The sequence below is a fragment of the Phacochoerus africanus genome, chromosome 4 (assembly GCF_016906955.1).
Source record: "Phacochoerus africanus isolate WHEZ1 chromosome 4, ROS_Pafr_v1, whole genome shotgun sequence".
NCBI classification, from domain to species: domain Eukaryota; kingdom Metazoa; phylum Chordata; class Mammalia; order Artiodactyla; family Suidae; genus Phacochoerus; species Phacochoerus africanus.
In genome coordinates, this window is record NC_062547.1 from 61,415,432 (window position 1) to 61,432,228 (window position 16,797).

Consider the following 16,797-nt stretch of genomic DNA (forward strand, 5'->3'; position numbering starts at 1 on the left):
GTTAAAAACCCAACATAGTGTCCGTGAGGATGTGGATTCAATCTCTGACCTCGCTCAGTGGGTTAAAGATCCAGTGTTGTCACAAGCTGCTGTGTAGGCCGGCAGCTGCAGCTCCTATTCGACCCCTAGCCCAGGAACCTCCCTATGCCGCAGGTGCAGCACTAAGAAGAGAAAAAAATTAAAAATAGAATTACCACAAACTATCACATTTAGAATGGATAAGCAATGAGGTCATGCTGTATAGCATAGGGAACTATATCCAATCATTTGTGACAGAACATGTTAGAAGATAATACAAGAAAAATAATGTATATACATGTACAACTGGGTCACTCTGCTGTACAGCAGAAATTGGCAGAACATTGTAAATCAACTATAATAAAATATATTAAAAATAAAAAAATAAAAATAGGGAGTTCCGTCATAGCTCAGTGGTTAACGAACCAGGCTAGCAACCATGAGGTTGTGGGTTCGATCCCTGGCCTCGCTCAGTGCGTTAAGGATCTGGTGTTGCCATGAGCTGTGGTGTAGGTTGCAGACTAGGCTTGCATCCCTCATTGCTGTGGCTGTGGTGTAGGCTGGCAGCTACAGCTCTGATTAGACCCCTAGCCTGGGAACCTCCATATGCTGCAGGTGCGGCCCCAAAAAGACAAGACAAAATAAATAAGTAAATAAAAATAGAATTACCATATGCATATAACCTAACATTTCTACTTCTGTATGTATATCCAAGAATTGAAAGCAGGCTCTCGAAGACATTATTTATACACTCATGTTCATAGCAGCATTATTCACAATGGCTAAAACATAGAAGGAACTTAAATGTCCACTGACTGATGAATAGATAAGTTAAAATGTGGTATAATGTGATATATTCATATCTTTTTTTTTTTCATTTTAGGGCTACACCTGCAGCATATGGAAGTTCCCAGTGTAGAGGGTGGAGGCGGAGCTACAGCCGCTGGCCTATGCCACAGCCACAGCAACGCCAGATCCAAGTCACATCTGCAACCTATACAACAACTTGTAGGAATGCCGGATCCTGAGTGAAGCCAGAAATCGAACCTGAGTCCTCACAGAGACGTCAGGTTCTTAACCCACTGACCATCAACGGGAACTTCTAGTTGAGGATCTTGAGACGAGCTCATCCTGGATTTAGGGTGGTCCTATAGCCAACAAGTGTCCTTATTAGGACAGGACGCAGAGAGACACACACACAGAGAAGGCCATGTGACAACAAAGGCAGAGTCTGGAGTGATGTGTCTACAAGCCAAGGAAGGCCAAGAATTGCCAGCAGCCACCAGAAACTGAGAGAAGCCTGCAACAGATTCTCCCCCGGAGCCTTCAGAAGTATCTGACCCTGTTAACACCCTGATTTCAGACTTCTGGCCTTGGGAACTGTGAGACAACACATTTCAGGTGTTTTAAACTACCTGGTTTGCGGCCCTTTGCTAAGGCAGCCCCAGGACACTGATTCAGGGTGCCCATCCCTGCCCTCCATGTGCTGGGATAAAGGCTGCGGGTCAGGTGCTCTGCCTGGGTACCCACAGTCCCACTGCCCAAGGACCACAAGACAGTGGAGACTTCAAACAAATGCTTCTTTTAATAACTGAGTCACCCAGGGCCACAGCCCATGGGCTGAGCTCCTGGGCAGGGCTGGTGGCGGGCCCTGTTGACCTCCAGTGGTGCCACGTGGCTTTTCTAAAATGAAGCCCAGGGTGGGCTGGCAGTGGGGCCCAGCCCCAGAAGGTCCCGGCCCATTGGGCTGCGTGTGGTCCCAGCTGTAGCATCTCTCAGCGCCGGCTACAAAGTGGAATGCTTCTCGAAGGGCACGGTCAAGAGTCTGGCTGCTGCCTCATCCAGGAACCAGCAGAGTTTCCCCGTGTGGGGCTGGACCAGGGCGGCGGGGAGCGGATTCTCCTCCTTGTCCTCCAAAATGCGCTGTGTGGAGAGGACAGGAGCATGGGGCCCAGCCGCACCCCCGCACCCCTCAGTGCTCTCCTACCCCTAGGAAGCGATGCTGCCCTTCCCAGATGTTCTAGCTTCAAGCAGTCAGCAGGGATGGGATCCCTTCCTTTCTATCATCTATGACTGGTTTTGTTGTTGTTAAGGCTGCATCCGTGACACATGGAAGTTCCTGGGCCGGGGATTAAATCTGAGCCACAACTGGCAACACTGGAAACTTTAACCCCGTGTGCTGCCAGGCTGGGGATGAAACCCGTACCTCGCAATGACCAGAGCCTCTGCAGTCGGATTCTTAACACCCTGCACCATAGCGTGAACTCCATCTATGACTACTTAGTACTGGGGTCAGCATATGTTTTCTGTAAAGACTAGAGAGTCACTATTTTGATTTGTTTTTGTTTTCTTTTTAAAGCCCCTGTGGCATATGGAAGTTCTCAAGCTGGGGGTCGAATTGGAGCTGCAGCTGCTGGCCTACACCACAGCCACAGCAACGCAGGATCCTTAACCCACTGAGTGAGGTCAGGGATTGAACCCACATCCTCATGGATACTAACTGGGTTCTTAACCATCTAAGCTACCAGAGGAACTCCAAGAGTCACTATTTTGGCTCAGCAGAGCACATCTCGTTTCTGGCACAACTGCTCAGCTAAGCTGTTACAGGGCAAAAGCAGCAGCAGTGATTTATCACCAAGTGGGTATGCCCAAGTGCCAACAAATCTTTATTTGTGGACACGTACTGAATTCCATAGAATTTTCACATACCAAGGAATATTCTTTTTTTTTTTTTTCCTCTCCCAACCACTTAAAAAGTTCAAAAGCCTTCTTAGCTGTCTGGGTTTGGGTCCCTCCAGCTGTGACATGCTGATCCCCTGATAGGACCTCGTGATTAGTGGGCATTATAAACAGTGCTCACTACCAGCTGGGCCTGCCCCAAGCACACTGTGTCAGGAACTCATTTACTCCTGACCCCAGCCCTGTGGGGTCCCCTCTATCCTCATCTCCATTTTCCAGTCGGGTGAGCTGAGGCTGGGGGCAGCCTCATGTGAGTGGACGCTGAGCTGGAGCTGCCTCGACCAACCCTCAGGGGGTCCACAGGGAGGGGCCCTCCTAGCCCACCTTGCAGATTGGAAAGTTGGGGCTTGTGGGGGTTAAGTGTCTGCCTTGGGCCCCACCAGGTATTACTGGCAAGACAGTGGGTCTGTTGGACTCTTGAGTCCACACCCTGAACTCTTTAACACTAGCCATCCCCATGAGAACGTCTGGTCCCAACAGTTGGTAGAAGAATTGTTATTTTTTTAAATATTTCAAGTTTCTTTCATAGCTGTTGGCTTTTTCAATAACGATAATTAAAATACTTCTTTTCTTTTTCTTTTTTTTGCTGAGCCCATGGCATATGAAGTTCCCTGATCAGGGATCAAACCTGAGCTATTGCAGTGACAATACCAGATCCTTAATCTGCTGCACCACAAAGGAACTCCTCATTTAGTTTATTTTTTAACAACTCAATCTGTTTCTTCTATATTTCTATATATGTATAATCGTACCTTTCTTCTTATATATAATTTTTTTCTTTTTAGGGCTGCACCTGTGGCATGTGGAGGTTCCCAGGCTAGGGTCAAATTGGAGACACAGCTGCTGGCCTACACCACAGCCACAGCAACACTGGATCCCAGCTACATCTGCGACCTATGCTGCAGCTTGCAGCAACACTGCATCCTTAACCCACTGATCGAGGGCAGGGATTGAACCTGCATCCTCACGGATACTATTTGATTCTTAACCTGCTGAGCCACAATAGGAACTCCTATTCTTTTTTTCACTTATTCCTACATATGATTTCCCCCCCACTTCGTCAGGGGTTTTCCTATGTTTTGGATCTATTGGCCATTAAGTTTTTAATATTAACTGATTCACTGATTTCAATTTCACTTAATTCCTTCCACTGATTTTTCTTAGATTTATGTTATTTTTTTCTAATTCTAGAGTGCTTAATTTATTTCAATTGTCTTCTATTTAATAATTAAATATATATGTATATGCATTAAGTGCTATGAATTTACCTCTGAGCAGTTTTGGCTTCATCTCATCAATTTCCTTTCATAATTGTTAACTCCTAACTAGCCTGTAATTTCAGTTTTCGTCTCCTTCAACCCAAGAATTACTGAAGTATCTTGGGATCTAGTGCTTTCAGCACAACAGTATCTAGGGCCATATTCGAGGTCTACAACCTTCATGGGAAGGGGGCCCTTAGCTGTTACCTTCAGAATAGCTGCTTTGCCTTCTCCAGTTGCCACAAAGATGACCATTCGAGCTGCATTCAGCACAGGAAGTGTGAGGGTCACACGCTGAGGAGGTGGCTTCGGGGAGTCACTGATGGGGGCCACAATCTTCTCCCGTTCCTGAGAGAGGGAGGCCCAAGGTGGAGACAGGGGGACAATGTCACTTGACTTCTTGAATACTCACACATGCCAGGCACTGTCCATCCATCATTTCATCCCACTCTGCCAATTCTGTGGTATCTGATTTAAGGCCCCTGTTTTTGTTGTTGTTGTTGCTGTTGTTGTTGTTGTTTTGAGGCCCCTGTTTTAAGATGGGTAAACTGAAGCTCAGAAGGGTCAAGCCCAGTGGGCATGGAGGCTGACTCACACGGGGCTGTAGATGACTCCTAGCCTTCTGGAAGCCCCAGCTAGCAAAGGGTGGGGCTCAGACATGAACAGGGCCTTCATGGGTGTGCTTACCTGTAGAAGGGGGTGGTCTGGGAAGAGTGAGCAGGTGTGGCCATCAGGACCCACACCAAGAATCAGCAGGTCAAAAACTGGGATGGAGTCCCCTGGGAAGGCCTGGATGGGGAAAGAAGACAGTCCCAAGAAGTTATGATGGAAGTGCTCAAAGGATACGATGAGATGGTTGTCAAAAAAGGAATCACAGGAGTTCCCATCGTGGCTCAGTGGTTAACAAATCCGACTAGGAAGCATGAGGTTGCGGGTTTGATCCATGGCCTCGCTCAGTGGGTTAAGGATCTGGCCTTGCTGTGAGCTGTGGTGGAGGCCAGCGGCTACAGTTCCAATTAGACCCCTAGCCTTGGAACCTCCATATGCCGCGGCTGCAGCCCTGGAAAAAGACAAAAAAAAAAAAAAAAAACAGAAGAAAAGTAATCACAAGTTGCTGTAACACAGAAAGCAATGCTCAGCCTCGCCTGCAAAAAATGGAAGTCTTATTTACAAGGTTCCACATTTCATCATCTGACTGACTGAGAGTCAGTCGAGGGACACAACTGTCCCCAAGATGTGAAGACCCAGGCCCACTTCCAGGGTGTCAAGAGGCCGGGCCATCTTTGGGGGCTTCCAGGGTGTGGCTGTGGCCCTCCCAGAGGGGGATCCCCAAAGAGATCTGCCCAGGGTGAGACTGACTCTGCCAACTGCCCCCAGGGGGAGTTTGTGCCAGCGATGATCACTCAGTGCCACTGGCAGGGTTGCTCCAGTCACCTGGGGAGTAGCCACTAGGTGGATGAGGTCTCCCTGCAGCCACTCGAAGGCACTCACCTGTTTCAGCTTCTTGGCATAGTCCTCAGCTGCCTCCTCCACGGGCAGCTCAGGGTTAATGGTGATCACCTGGCTGTCAGGGATAGGCAGCTTGGAGAGCAGGTGGGTCTGTGGCAGACGGAGACACAGTGTCACCAGCAGAAACACAGTTTGTGTTGGAGTTCCCATTGTGGCTCAGAGGGTTAAGAACCCAACATAGTGTCCATGAGCAGGTTCGATTCCTGGTTCTGCTTAGCGGGTTAAGGATCTGGCATTGCCACAAGCTGTGGCATGGGCCAGAGATGCAGTTCGGATCTGGCATTGCTGTGACTGTGGCGTAGGCTGGCAGCTGCAGCTTCTGATTCAATCCCTAGCTCAGGAACTTCCATGTCGTAGGTGCAGCCCTAAAAAGCAAAAAGGAAGGAAGGAAGAAAAAGGGTCTTCGCAGATGTCATTAGTTTAGACAAGGTCACAGGGGATGAGGATGGGCCCTATCCAATAACCGATGCCCTTAGAAGGGGAGGACACAAAGAGAGAATCAGGAGAAGGTGAGGTTGCAGACAGAGGGAGAGATTACAGTGATGTGGCCAAGAAATGCCTAGAACCACCAAAAGCTGGAAGGGGCCAGAAAGCTCCTCCCCTAGAGCCTTTGGAGGGTGAACAGCCTTTGACATCCTTTCTTTTTTTTCCTTTTTTTTTTAATGGCTGTACTCAAAGCATATGGAGGTTCCCAGGAACCTTCCGGCCTACGCCACAGCCACAGCAACACCAGATCCCAGCCATATCTGTGACCTACATTGGAGCTCCCAGCAACACCAGATCCTTAACCCACTGAGTGAGGCCAGGGATTGAACCTGCGTCCTCATGGATACTAGTCGGTTCTTAACCCACTGAGCCACAATGGGAACTCCCCAGCTGACATCTTGATTTCGGACTTACAGCCTCCAGAACTGTGAGAGAATTGATTCCTGCTGTTTTAAGCTACCCATCTGGTGGTGCTTTGTTATGTCAGGGAACTAAGATGATTCCTTGGCAAGGAACTGGCAGGAGCAAATCCTCGCCCACATTCGTTCCTACCAGTGTTTGCCTCTAGTGTCACCCTCTGCCCCAGCTCGCCTGTGACCAGCTTCCCCCATTCTCCAGGTCACAGCCCAAGCCTCACCTCCTCAGCACCCCCCCACACCCCGGCACTTCTCACCATCCTGGCTGAAGGATGCTCAGCCCCTCTTCCCTTTCTAACATCTCACACTATTCCCTTCTGTCCAAACCACATTCTGTTAAGTCTCTGAATGGATGTTCCTAATTTATTGCCCTGTTCACTCGTGCCCCTTGCCCCACTACAAGCCCTGTGAGAGAAATGTCCCTCATGCTGGATTCATGGACACACAATCACTATCCGTGCAACTTTCTCTTATACTGTTTTGTTGGAGTTTTGTTACTTGTGCAAGTACAGCTTTCCTAAATAAAAGTCTTTCAAAGTCACACACAGTCTTTTTATTAGTCTCAAAATAAAACAAATAACTCAACTATACTTTTTTTCTTTTTTGCTTTTTAGGGCCGCACCCACGGCATATGGAGGTTCCCAGGCTAGGGGTCTAATTGGAGCTACAGCTGCCGGCCTACACCACAGCCACAGCAACGCCAGATCCTTAACCCACCTAGCAGGCCAGGGATCACACCTGCAACCTCATGGTTCCTAGTCGGATCGTTTCCACTGCAACACAATGGGAATTCCAACTATACTTTAATTTAAAAAAAAAAAAAAATTCCGGGGAGTTTTAAAAAGTGGGCTTTTATTTCTTTTCTTTTGTCTTTTTAGAGCCGCACCCATGGCATGTGGAAATTCCCAGGCTAGGGGTCATATTGGAGCTTCAGCCACTGGCCTAAGCCACAGCCACAGGAAATCAAACTAAAGTAGCCCCTGACCCTGAAATGTATCCCAGGGGCTGTCGGAGGCAGGGTAGGCCAGGCAGGTTCATAGCTCGGCTCTCTTGATGGTCACTAGGAGACTTTCCTTGCAGCCTCAGTTTCTCCATCTAGGAAATGGATGTACTAACAGCTCCCACCTCAGACTATTGTGGGATTTTACAAGATGATGTGGATAAAGCAAAGGGCTTGGTCATTAGTAAACCTCCTTGCATATTACAAAAAAAAAAAAAATCAGCTCAACTTTCTTTGTGAAGACAACTCAACACACCCAGGACTAGTGACCAGAGGCTTCTGCCCCAAACTGCCCCTCCCACACCTCCCTGTGTGTGTGTGTGTGTGTTGGAGGAGTGGTGAGATGCCTCATATCTTAGCTCCTCCAAGCCTCAGTTTCCCTGCTTGTGCACGGTTGGTGTTCCCCTGATTCTATAGGTGCCTGGGGCCCCAAGTCAAAGACAACCAGCCATGGAGTCATCAGCTTCACAAGCTGCATGGAGACCATCAAGAATTCATCCAGGTTAGAGATGGGGAAACGGAGGCCAGTTCCACATGTGAACTGGAGTTTGGCACTTGTCACCTTCCTCTAAGGAATTAAATCATAAGCCACTGCAGCTGCTGACCAGAAGCACCCCTTGAGCAGAGCTCAATGTGGAGACCAGGAGTGAGGCACCCTGTGCTCTTGAAAAACTAGTCTTCAGGGAGTTAAAAATCTTTAGAAGATTTCAGGAGCCCAAGCATCTCCTCATATCTAGAAAAAAACTAAAATCCTTCATGAGGACTGATGTCTGTGACTAGCAGTAACCTTCAGGAGACCAACAGCAAACTTCTATAATATGAGTCATGGCTATATGCACCTCCCCTTTCAACTTTATGTCTTATATCTTGATAGTCCCCCTCTCCTCTTTGGCACAGTATTTCAGAGCTGTCTGAAATACTGCCTCCTGAGCTATAGTTAAGTGGACAAAAGATATCACAGTTATCTGGTAGTGCAGCCACTCCCAAGGGTGAGCTGGTGAACCCTAAGGGAACTCAGGAAAGAAAGAAAGCAGACTGGCCCACAGCTGAGGTGCCTATCAACGGAGTGATTCTAGTAAAGCCACACACTGACTTCTTCCCATAGAAACTGGTCTTCTGTAAATCAGGTTTCCCTGTAAATCTTTTGTTCTTACTACCAGACCTTTGTTGAAAATTCTCCTATATACCCTAGCGACCTGCCCCTCCCAGCCCCGCCTCCTTGGAGGTTGCTCAGGGCTACCTGAGATGCTGTCTCCCAGGCTTAGGTCCTAATTTTGTTTTTTGCCCCAAATAAAACTTAACTCAGCTTTCAGGTTGTGCATTTTTTTCAAAGTGGACACATACCAGATCCCTCCTGCCTGGCTCTTCCTTCAATGCCTTTGCACGCTACAAGGCTGCTGGCGCCAGAACTTCTTTAGGACCCTGGAATGGAGCACTCTGTTTCACCTCCACGCTTTTGCCCATGCCATTCTCTCTGGCCGGCTACCAGATAAAGCATCAAGGGGCTTCAAGGTCTCCACTGCTCCGCCCAGGAGGCAGTGGAGGTGCCGTCCAGATGGGACCCTGAGGAACCCAGATGACAGTTCCCAGCTCCAGTCCAGACAGAGGCGGGGCACAGTGTGACCCTGCATGACCTCCGTGGCCGGTTTCAGGCGGTGGGCGCAGCCAGCTTGAAATGACCCCCAGGGGCGCCCGTAGCTGCGTTCGCAGGACTGGGGCGGCCCTCTTAACGTGACCCCCAGCGGCCCCCGTAGCTCTCACCCTGTAGAGACCGTACGTGCTCTCGGCGTGCTCGAAGGGCACCAGGCGCTCGTCGCAGAAGCCCAGAGTCCAGCGCGCGAGGTTCGCAGGCCCGGCCGGAGCAGCGGAGGCGGGCAGCTCGCGGGCCAGCATGGAGACGAGGCTACCGCCTGACAGGCCAAGCGCGAAGCGGCCGCGGGCCCCCGCCAGGCAGCACGCTGCCTGCTGCGCTACCAGTTGCGCCAGCGACGCGCCCAGCTCCTGCGGGCTCGAGAAAACCGAGATGAGGCCGGGGGCCGGCGCGGCCATGGCGACGGGGGCGGCGGCAGGGAGGCGGAAACCCTCCCGGCGGCCGCCAGTGCGTCTGCGCAAAGGCCAGTTCTGCCACACAGTGCTCCCGGCCTTTGGGCGGCTGTTTTAGGCACATGCGCAGTCCCACGAGTGAAGTCCTGGCAGGCGGTGCAGTCTGGCTGCGCTTCTTTCACTCTGCAGGGTGTTTGAGCTGTATCTTGGGATGCAGCAGGCTCGCAGTGCGCTCAACTTCCCAGTGTCAGGAGGCGGGGCCGCAGAGGGAAATTCAGAGCGTCCAGGCTCCTAGAAGGGGACCTGGGGTGTGATGGAGTGGAGGGAGGAGATGGGAGATTTCCGGGAGGAAGGTGTATTTTTGGTGGACGTTGAAATTCCTGAACCTTCTAACGTGTTTATCTTGTTGGTGTGTGTTGTCTCTCTCTCTCTTTAAAATATAAGCTTGATCCATGAGGACGCGTGGTCAATCCCTGGCCTCGCTCAGTGGGTTAAGGATCTGGCGTTGCTGTGAGTTGCGGTGTAGGTCGCAGATGCGGCTCAGATCCCTCCTTGCTGTGGCTCTGGCGTAGGCTGGGGACTACAGCTCGGATTCGATGCCTAGCCCGGGAACCTACATATGCCGCTGGTGCGGCCCTAAAAGCCACAAAAAAGAAAATTATATATATATATATATATATATATATATATATATATATATATATATATATACTTGATGAGGCGAGGGATATTTGTTTTGTTCACTGAGTCCTTGAAAGCTCTCTGAACTCAGTTAACAGGATGAAAATAGACTTGTTGAATTTCTCCTGCATATTCTCCCTGGAGACCTCTTTGTGTCTCTGAGGACTCAGAAGCCTCCATCCTGGCTCTGGCCTGGAGAAGTTCCGGGACTGCGGCAAGTGGACCTTGGTTAATAAGATAGAGTATGCAGGGGATAACATGGGCAAGGAGGGCTGGAAGGGGCAGGAGGCCTGGTGGGCCAGGGCAGCCTGACCACATATCAAAGCCAGGGAGTTTAGGAGTAAGTGCAATGAGATTTGCATGGGTAGTGCATCTTTAAAAGCAGTAGCAAATTAAAACAATTCATTTACAGCAGCATCAAAGAGAGTACTTAATAAATTTAGCAGAAGAGGTGCAAGACTTGTACCCTGAAAATCAAAACTTTGCTGAAAAAGTTTTTTAAATGATCTAATTAAATGAAAACATATCCCATGTTCACAGATTGGAAGATTTCATAATGTTAAGATAGCAACCCTCCCCAGATTGGCCTATAGCTACAGCACGATCCCTATCAAAATTCCGAGAGACTTTTTTGTAGAAAATGACAAGCTTATCCTAAAATTCATATGGAATTGCAAGGGACCCCAGAATAGCCAAGCCAATCTTGAAAAGAACTAAATTAGGGGACTCAAACATCTTGATTTCAAGATTACTACAAAGGGAGTTCCCATTGTGGCACAGTGGAACAAATCCAACCAGGGACCATGAGGTTGAGGGTTCAATCCCTGGCCTCGCTCAGTGGGTTAAGGATACAGCGTTGCCCTGAGCTGTGGTATAGGATCCTGCGTTGCTTTGGCTGTGGCATAGGCTGGCAGCTATAGCTCCAATTCGACCCCTAGCCTAGGAACCTCCACATGCCATGGGTATGGCCCTAAAAAGCAAAAAACGAACAAACAAAACTTACTACAAAGCTACAGTCATCAGTGTGGTATTGGCATAAGAATAGACAACTATATCAGTGGGATAGAGCTGCGATATGAAAGCAGCAAACCATATGTCCATCATCAATGGATCTTCAACAAGGGTGCCAGGACCATTCAAGGGGAAAAAGAATAATCTTTTCAACAAGTGGTAAAATAGTGGGACAACTAGACTGTCACTTGGAAAAGAATGAAGTTAAACCTCATAGTAGGCGAAATGATGGGCCTGAAATTTGTCCACTCCTAACTCCTGAAACCTGTGAATATGTTAGATCACTTGGCAAGGGGAATTAAGGTTGCAGACAGAATTAGGTTGCTAATCAACTGTCCTTAAAGGAGATTACTTGAGTGGACACAGTGTAATCACAAGGGTCACTAAAAGTGGAAGGAGGACCAGAGAACTGACAGCATGAAACAGACTCAACCCACTGTTGCTGGCTTTGAAGACGGAGGAAGAGGCTATGAGCCAAAGAAGATGGGCAGTATCTAAACACTGGAAAAGGAAAAGGAATGGATTCTCTCAGAAGCTCCAGAGGGAATGTGGCCCTACCAAACCTTGATTTTAGCCAAGTAAAATCCATTTCTGACTTCTTAACCTCCAGGAACTATAAAGTAATTGGTGTTATTTTAAACCACTAAGTATGTGGCGATTTGTTACAGCAGCACTAGAAAACTAATGCAGATCCCTACCTCACACCATATATAAAAAATAAAATTGATCAAAGACCTAAACGTCAGAGCTAAAACTAAAAAAATTTCTTTTTTTTTGTCTTTTTTTGTCTTTGTTGTTGTTGTTGTTATTGTTGTTGCTATTTCTTGGGCCGCTCCCGCGGCATATGGAGGTTCCCAGGCTAGGGGTCGAATCGGAGCTGTAGCCACCAGCCTACGCCAGAGCCACAGCAACGCAGGATCCGAGCCGCGTCTGCAACCTACACCACAGCTCACGGCAACGCCGGATCATTAACCCACTGAGCAAGGCCAGGGACCGAACCCACAACCTCATGGTTCCTAGTCGGATTCGTTAACCACTGCGCCATGACGGGAACTCCTAAAAAAATTTCTTACAAGAAAGCAAATGAGTAAATCTTTATGACCTCGAGTTAGACAATGACTCCAAAAGCAAGAGCAACAAAAGACAGGTAAACTGGTTTCATCAAAATGAAAAACTTTTGTCTTTCAAAAGATACCAAGAAAGGATACCAGGACAGTAAAAAGACAACCCATAGGATGGGAGAAATTTGAAATCATCCATCTTATAATATTTGAGTGTATTGAATATGTTAAGAACTCTTACAACTCTAAAAAGAGAACCCAGGAGTTCCTGTCGTGGCGCAGCAGAAACAAATCCAACTAGGAACCATGAGGTTGTGGGTTCAATCCCTGGCCTTGCTCAGTGGGTTAAGGATCCTGCATTGCCATGAGCTGTGGTGTAGGTCGCAGATGCAGCTTAGATCTGATGTTGCTGTGGCTGTGGTGTAGGCCAGCAGCTGTAGCTCTGATTCAACCCCTAGCCTGGGACCCTCCATATGCTATGGGTGAAGTCCTAAAAAAGCAAAAACAAACAAACAAAAAACCCCAAAAACAACAACAAAAAATACAAGATACTACTCCATACCCACTAGAATATCTCCAATAAAAAAATAAGTGCGGACGAAGATGTGGGAAATCGGAACATTCAACCACCGCTGCTGGTGGGAATAAAAAACAGTGCAGTCACCTTGGAAATCAGCCTGGCAGTTCCTCAACAGTTTAAACATAGAGTGTGGGAGTTCCCATCGTGGCGCAGTGGTTAACGAATCCGACTAGGAACCATGAGGTTGCAGGTTCGATTCCTGGCTTCGCTCTGTGGGTTAAGGATCTGGCATTGCCATGACCTTTGGTATAGGTTGCAGACACAGCTTGGATCCCGCATTGCTGTGGCTGTGGCGTAGGCTGGCAGCTACAGCTCCAATTAGACCCCTAGCCTGGGAACCTCCATGTGCTGCGGGAGTGGCCCAAGAAATGGCAAAAAGACAAAAAAAAAAAAAAAACATAATGTGACCTAGCATTTCCACACCTAGGTTTATACTAAAAATTAAGGACAAATATTCACACAAAACCTTTTTCATAAGTGGTCATAGCAGCATTACTTACAATAGCCAAAAAGTAGAAATAACTCAATGTCTACCAACTGGTGAACAAATAAACAAAACATGATCTATCCATACAATAGTATGTTATTTGGCCATAAAAAGGAATGAATGAATGAATCTTAAAACCATGACAAGTAAAAGTAGCCCTGGAGTTCCCACTGTGGCTGAGCAGCAACAAATTGACTAGTATCCATAAGGACACGGGTTTGATCCCTGGCCACAGTGGGTTAAGGATCTGGCCTTATGAGCTGTCGTGTAGGTCACAGATGCCACTCAGATCTTGCATTGCTGTGGCTGTGCTGCAGTTTCAACTGGCCCCCTAGCCTGGGAACTTCCACATGCACAGGTGCAGCCCTGAAAAAGCAGAAAAAGAAGAAGAAGCCATACATGCAAGGCCACATATTCTATGATTCCATTTCTATGAAATGTCTAGAACAGGTAAATCCATAGAGACAGAATATAGCAGTTTCCAGAGGCGGCAGTGGGGGAGTAGGGAGGAATGTCTTCTAATGAACATGAGGTTTCCTTTTGGGGTGATGAAAATGTTCTGAAACTAGACAGATGGGGCAGTTGCATAATCTTGTGAATATACTAAGAGCCACTAAACTGCAGTGGTTTTGCTTGTTTGTTTGTTTTTGCCTTTTTGCCATTTCTTGGGCCACTCCTGCAGCATATGGAGGTTCCCAGGCTAGGGGTCGAATCGGAGCTGTAGCCACCGGCCTACGCCAGAGCCACAGCAACGCAGGATCCAAGCTGTGTCTGCAACCTATACCACAGCTCACGGCAACGCCAGATCCTTAACCCACTGAACAAAGCCAGGGATCGAACCTGCAACCTCATGGTTCCTAGTCGGATTCGTTAACCACTGAGCCACGATGGGAACTCCTAAATTGCAGTTTAAAAGGCTGAATTTTGAGTTCTCTTGTGGCGTAGTGGGTTAAAGTTCTGGCATTGTCACTGCAGCAGCTCAGGTTGCTGCTGTGGCACAGGTACCATCCCTGGCCCAGGAATTTCCATATGCTGCAGGTGTAGCCCTCCCGCCCCCATCCCAAAAGGCTGAATTTTATGGTAAATGACTAATAGCAGGATTAAAAAATAAATCAGTTGGAGTTGGCCAGGCTAGGGAAGAGGAACAGTGGTTCAGGCACAAGAAAGAGCAGGAACAAAGACTAGAAACAACCCTCCGTGATGCAAGGAAAAGAGCCTGTAGGATGGCAGTGCTAGCCAAAGAGACTGGGATCTTCCCCAGAGTGATGGAGAGCCTCGAAGGGCAAGGGCAAAGGGTGAGGGGCAGGGACACAGCCTGCAGCTGCCTGTCCTCAGGAGGGTCTTTTGGCTCAATTCTCCTTCCCCCGCATGCCCTCTCACATGCCCAGGAAGTAGCGGCTGCTCCTTCCTTGTCCCTCATGGACCACTCAGCCTCTGCCCCTCACAGCACACTTGCCCATGCCAGGCTGAAACGTTATTTTTCCCAGTAAGTACAGATGTCTCCTCTATGCACATCCTTCCAGGGCCCCTTCAAAAAAGGAGAGGCTAGAGGCAGAGTGCCTTCCCATTATAGCTTTCTTCCTGATTTACCAAGGGATCCATGGGGCAAGTCACAGAGCTTCTCAGTTGGTATAAAAAAATAGAGCTGGAGTTCCCACTGTGGTGCAGTGGGTTAAGAATCTGACTGTAGCAGCTCAGGTTGAGACGAAGGTATGGGTCTGATCCCCAACCTGCTGTAGTGGGCTAAAGGACCCAGCGTTGCCGCAGTCGATTCCAGCCCTGGCCCAGGAACTTCCCTAGGCCTCGGATGTGGCCAAAACAAAACTGAACCATCAAGCCACAAGAAGGCAGAGAGGAACCTCAAACGTGTCTTGCCAAGCAAAAGAAGCCAGTTTGAAAAGGCTACACATGGTGTGATTCCAAGCCAATAACACTCTGGAAAAGGAAAAACTACAGACTAAAAAGATCAGTGGTTGATGGGGATTAGAGTAGGAGGGATGAAGAGATGGAGCACAGGGGATTTTGGGGGCAGAGAAACTTTTTTTTATGGTACTATAACTTATGTCTATGATAAGTGGATGTATATCATTATACATTTGTATATCCATCCTCACATCATTATCATTATAGAATGTAAAACCAATTTTTTTTTTTTTTGCTGCGGGGGGGGGGGGCGCTCACCTGTGGCGTGTGGAAGTTCCCTAGCCACACCACAGCAGTGATCCCACAGCAGTGATCCCACAGCAGTGATCCAAACCAGCACAGTGACAACACCAGATCCATAACAGAGTGAATCTTTTTTTTTTTTGAAGTTTTTATTTTTTTATTTTTATTTTTGCTTTTTAGGGCTGCACTTGCAGCATATGGAACTTCCCAGGTTCAGAGTCAAATTGGAGATGCATCTGCTAGCCTATGCAACAGCTCACAGGAACACTAGATCCTTAACCCATTGAGCAGTATCAGGGATCAAACCCGAATCCTTATGGATACTAGCAGGGCTCATTTCCACTGAGCCACAATGGGAACTCCTTTTTTTTTTTTTTTTTCTTTTGCAGCTGTACCTGTGGCACCTGGAAGTTCCCAAGCAAGGGATCAAATCTGAGCTGCCACAGTGACAACACAGGATTCTTAATCAGCAGAGCCACAGCAGGATCTCCAACAGAGTGAATCTTAATGTTAACTGTGGCCTTTACAATAATGCTTTGCAATTATTGTTAAGGGGAACAAATGTATCACATTAATGCCAGATGTTAATAACAGGGGAAACAGTGGTACAAGGGTGAAAGGATACATGGGAACTCTGTACTTTCACTTTTTTTGTAAACCTAAAACCACCCTAATAAACTCTACGAATTAATTTTAAAAAGCAAACACACACAGAGCCAGATCCTAGGAGGCATCAGGGTTAGTTTCTTGCCAGTTTGGAGGGAACTTCTGATGCTGCAGTAGCCAGAGTTATAGGCTCTGCAATGAAAAAGGTCTCCATCGGGCCACTTTCTCATCAGAGCCCCTGACAATGACTTCATTCCCCTCCCTGTGCCTTCAGTTTCCTTATCTGTACAACAGGGACCATGATGACACTTCAGGAGGTGGCCAGATGTGTGAAGGGAGGTTATCCAGAATGCACTTGCCCATCAGCACACTAGGGGCGCTCCATCCCCACCGGCAATGGATCCTTCTCCATCCTCACACAGCATTTCAAAGGCTCCACCTTGCATCCCCTTGCACTGTGGGCATCCAAGGACAAACCCCCACATCAATGGTTCATCCCCACCCCCACCCCCACTGTTCCTTGGTGCTCCCTCCTAGAAAATACTTCATCATCGTAAGATTATCTTCCTCTGGTCCTTGAAGTGAAGACAAGATGAAGACAGACTGTCATTCTGAAGCAGGTGTATGACAGGGGGGACACAACACAGTAGAAGATGGGAGCTAAGAATATGAACTCTTGAGCTCAATGTCCAAGGTTCAAATCCCAGCTCAGACAGCTACCCTCATAGACTCAGT

At 48.0% G+C, this 16,797-nt stretch overlaps 1 protein-coding gene across 1 annotated transcript; it reads right to left on the minus strand.

The window, feature by feature from the left end:
* Positions 1 to 1,584: 1,584 nt before the first annotated feature.
* Positions 1,585 to 9,521, minus strand: PGLS (6-phosphogluconolactonase). Its single transcript, XM_047776634.1, has 5 exons — positions 9,189 to 9,521; positions 5,508 to 5,615; positions 4,704 to 4,805; positions 4,224 to 4,364; positions 1,585 to 1,941 (listed from the first exon to the last, which is right to left on the minus strand). Exons 1-5 carry the CDS (start codon positions 9,474 to 9,476, stop codon positions 1,804 to 1,806), a joined length of 777 nt encoding a protein of 258 aa, XP_047632590.1. The 5' UTR covers positions 9,477 to 9,521; the 3' UTR covers positions 1,585 to 1,803.
* Positions 9,522 to 16,797: the final 7,276 nt, after the last annotated feature.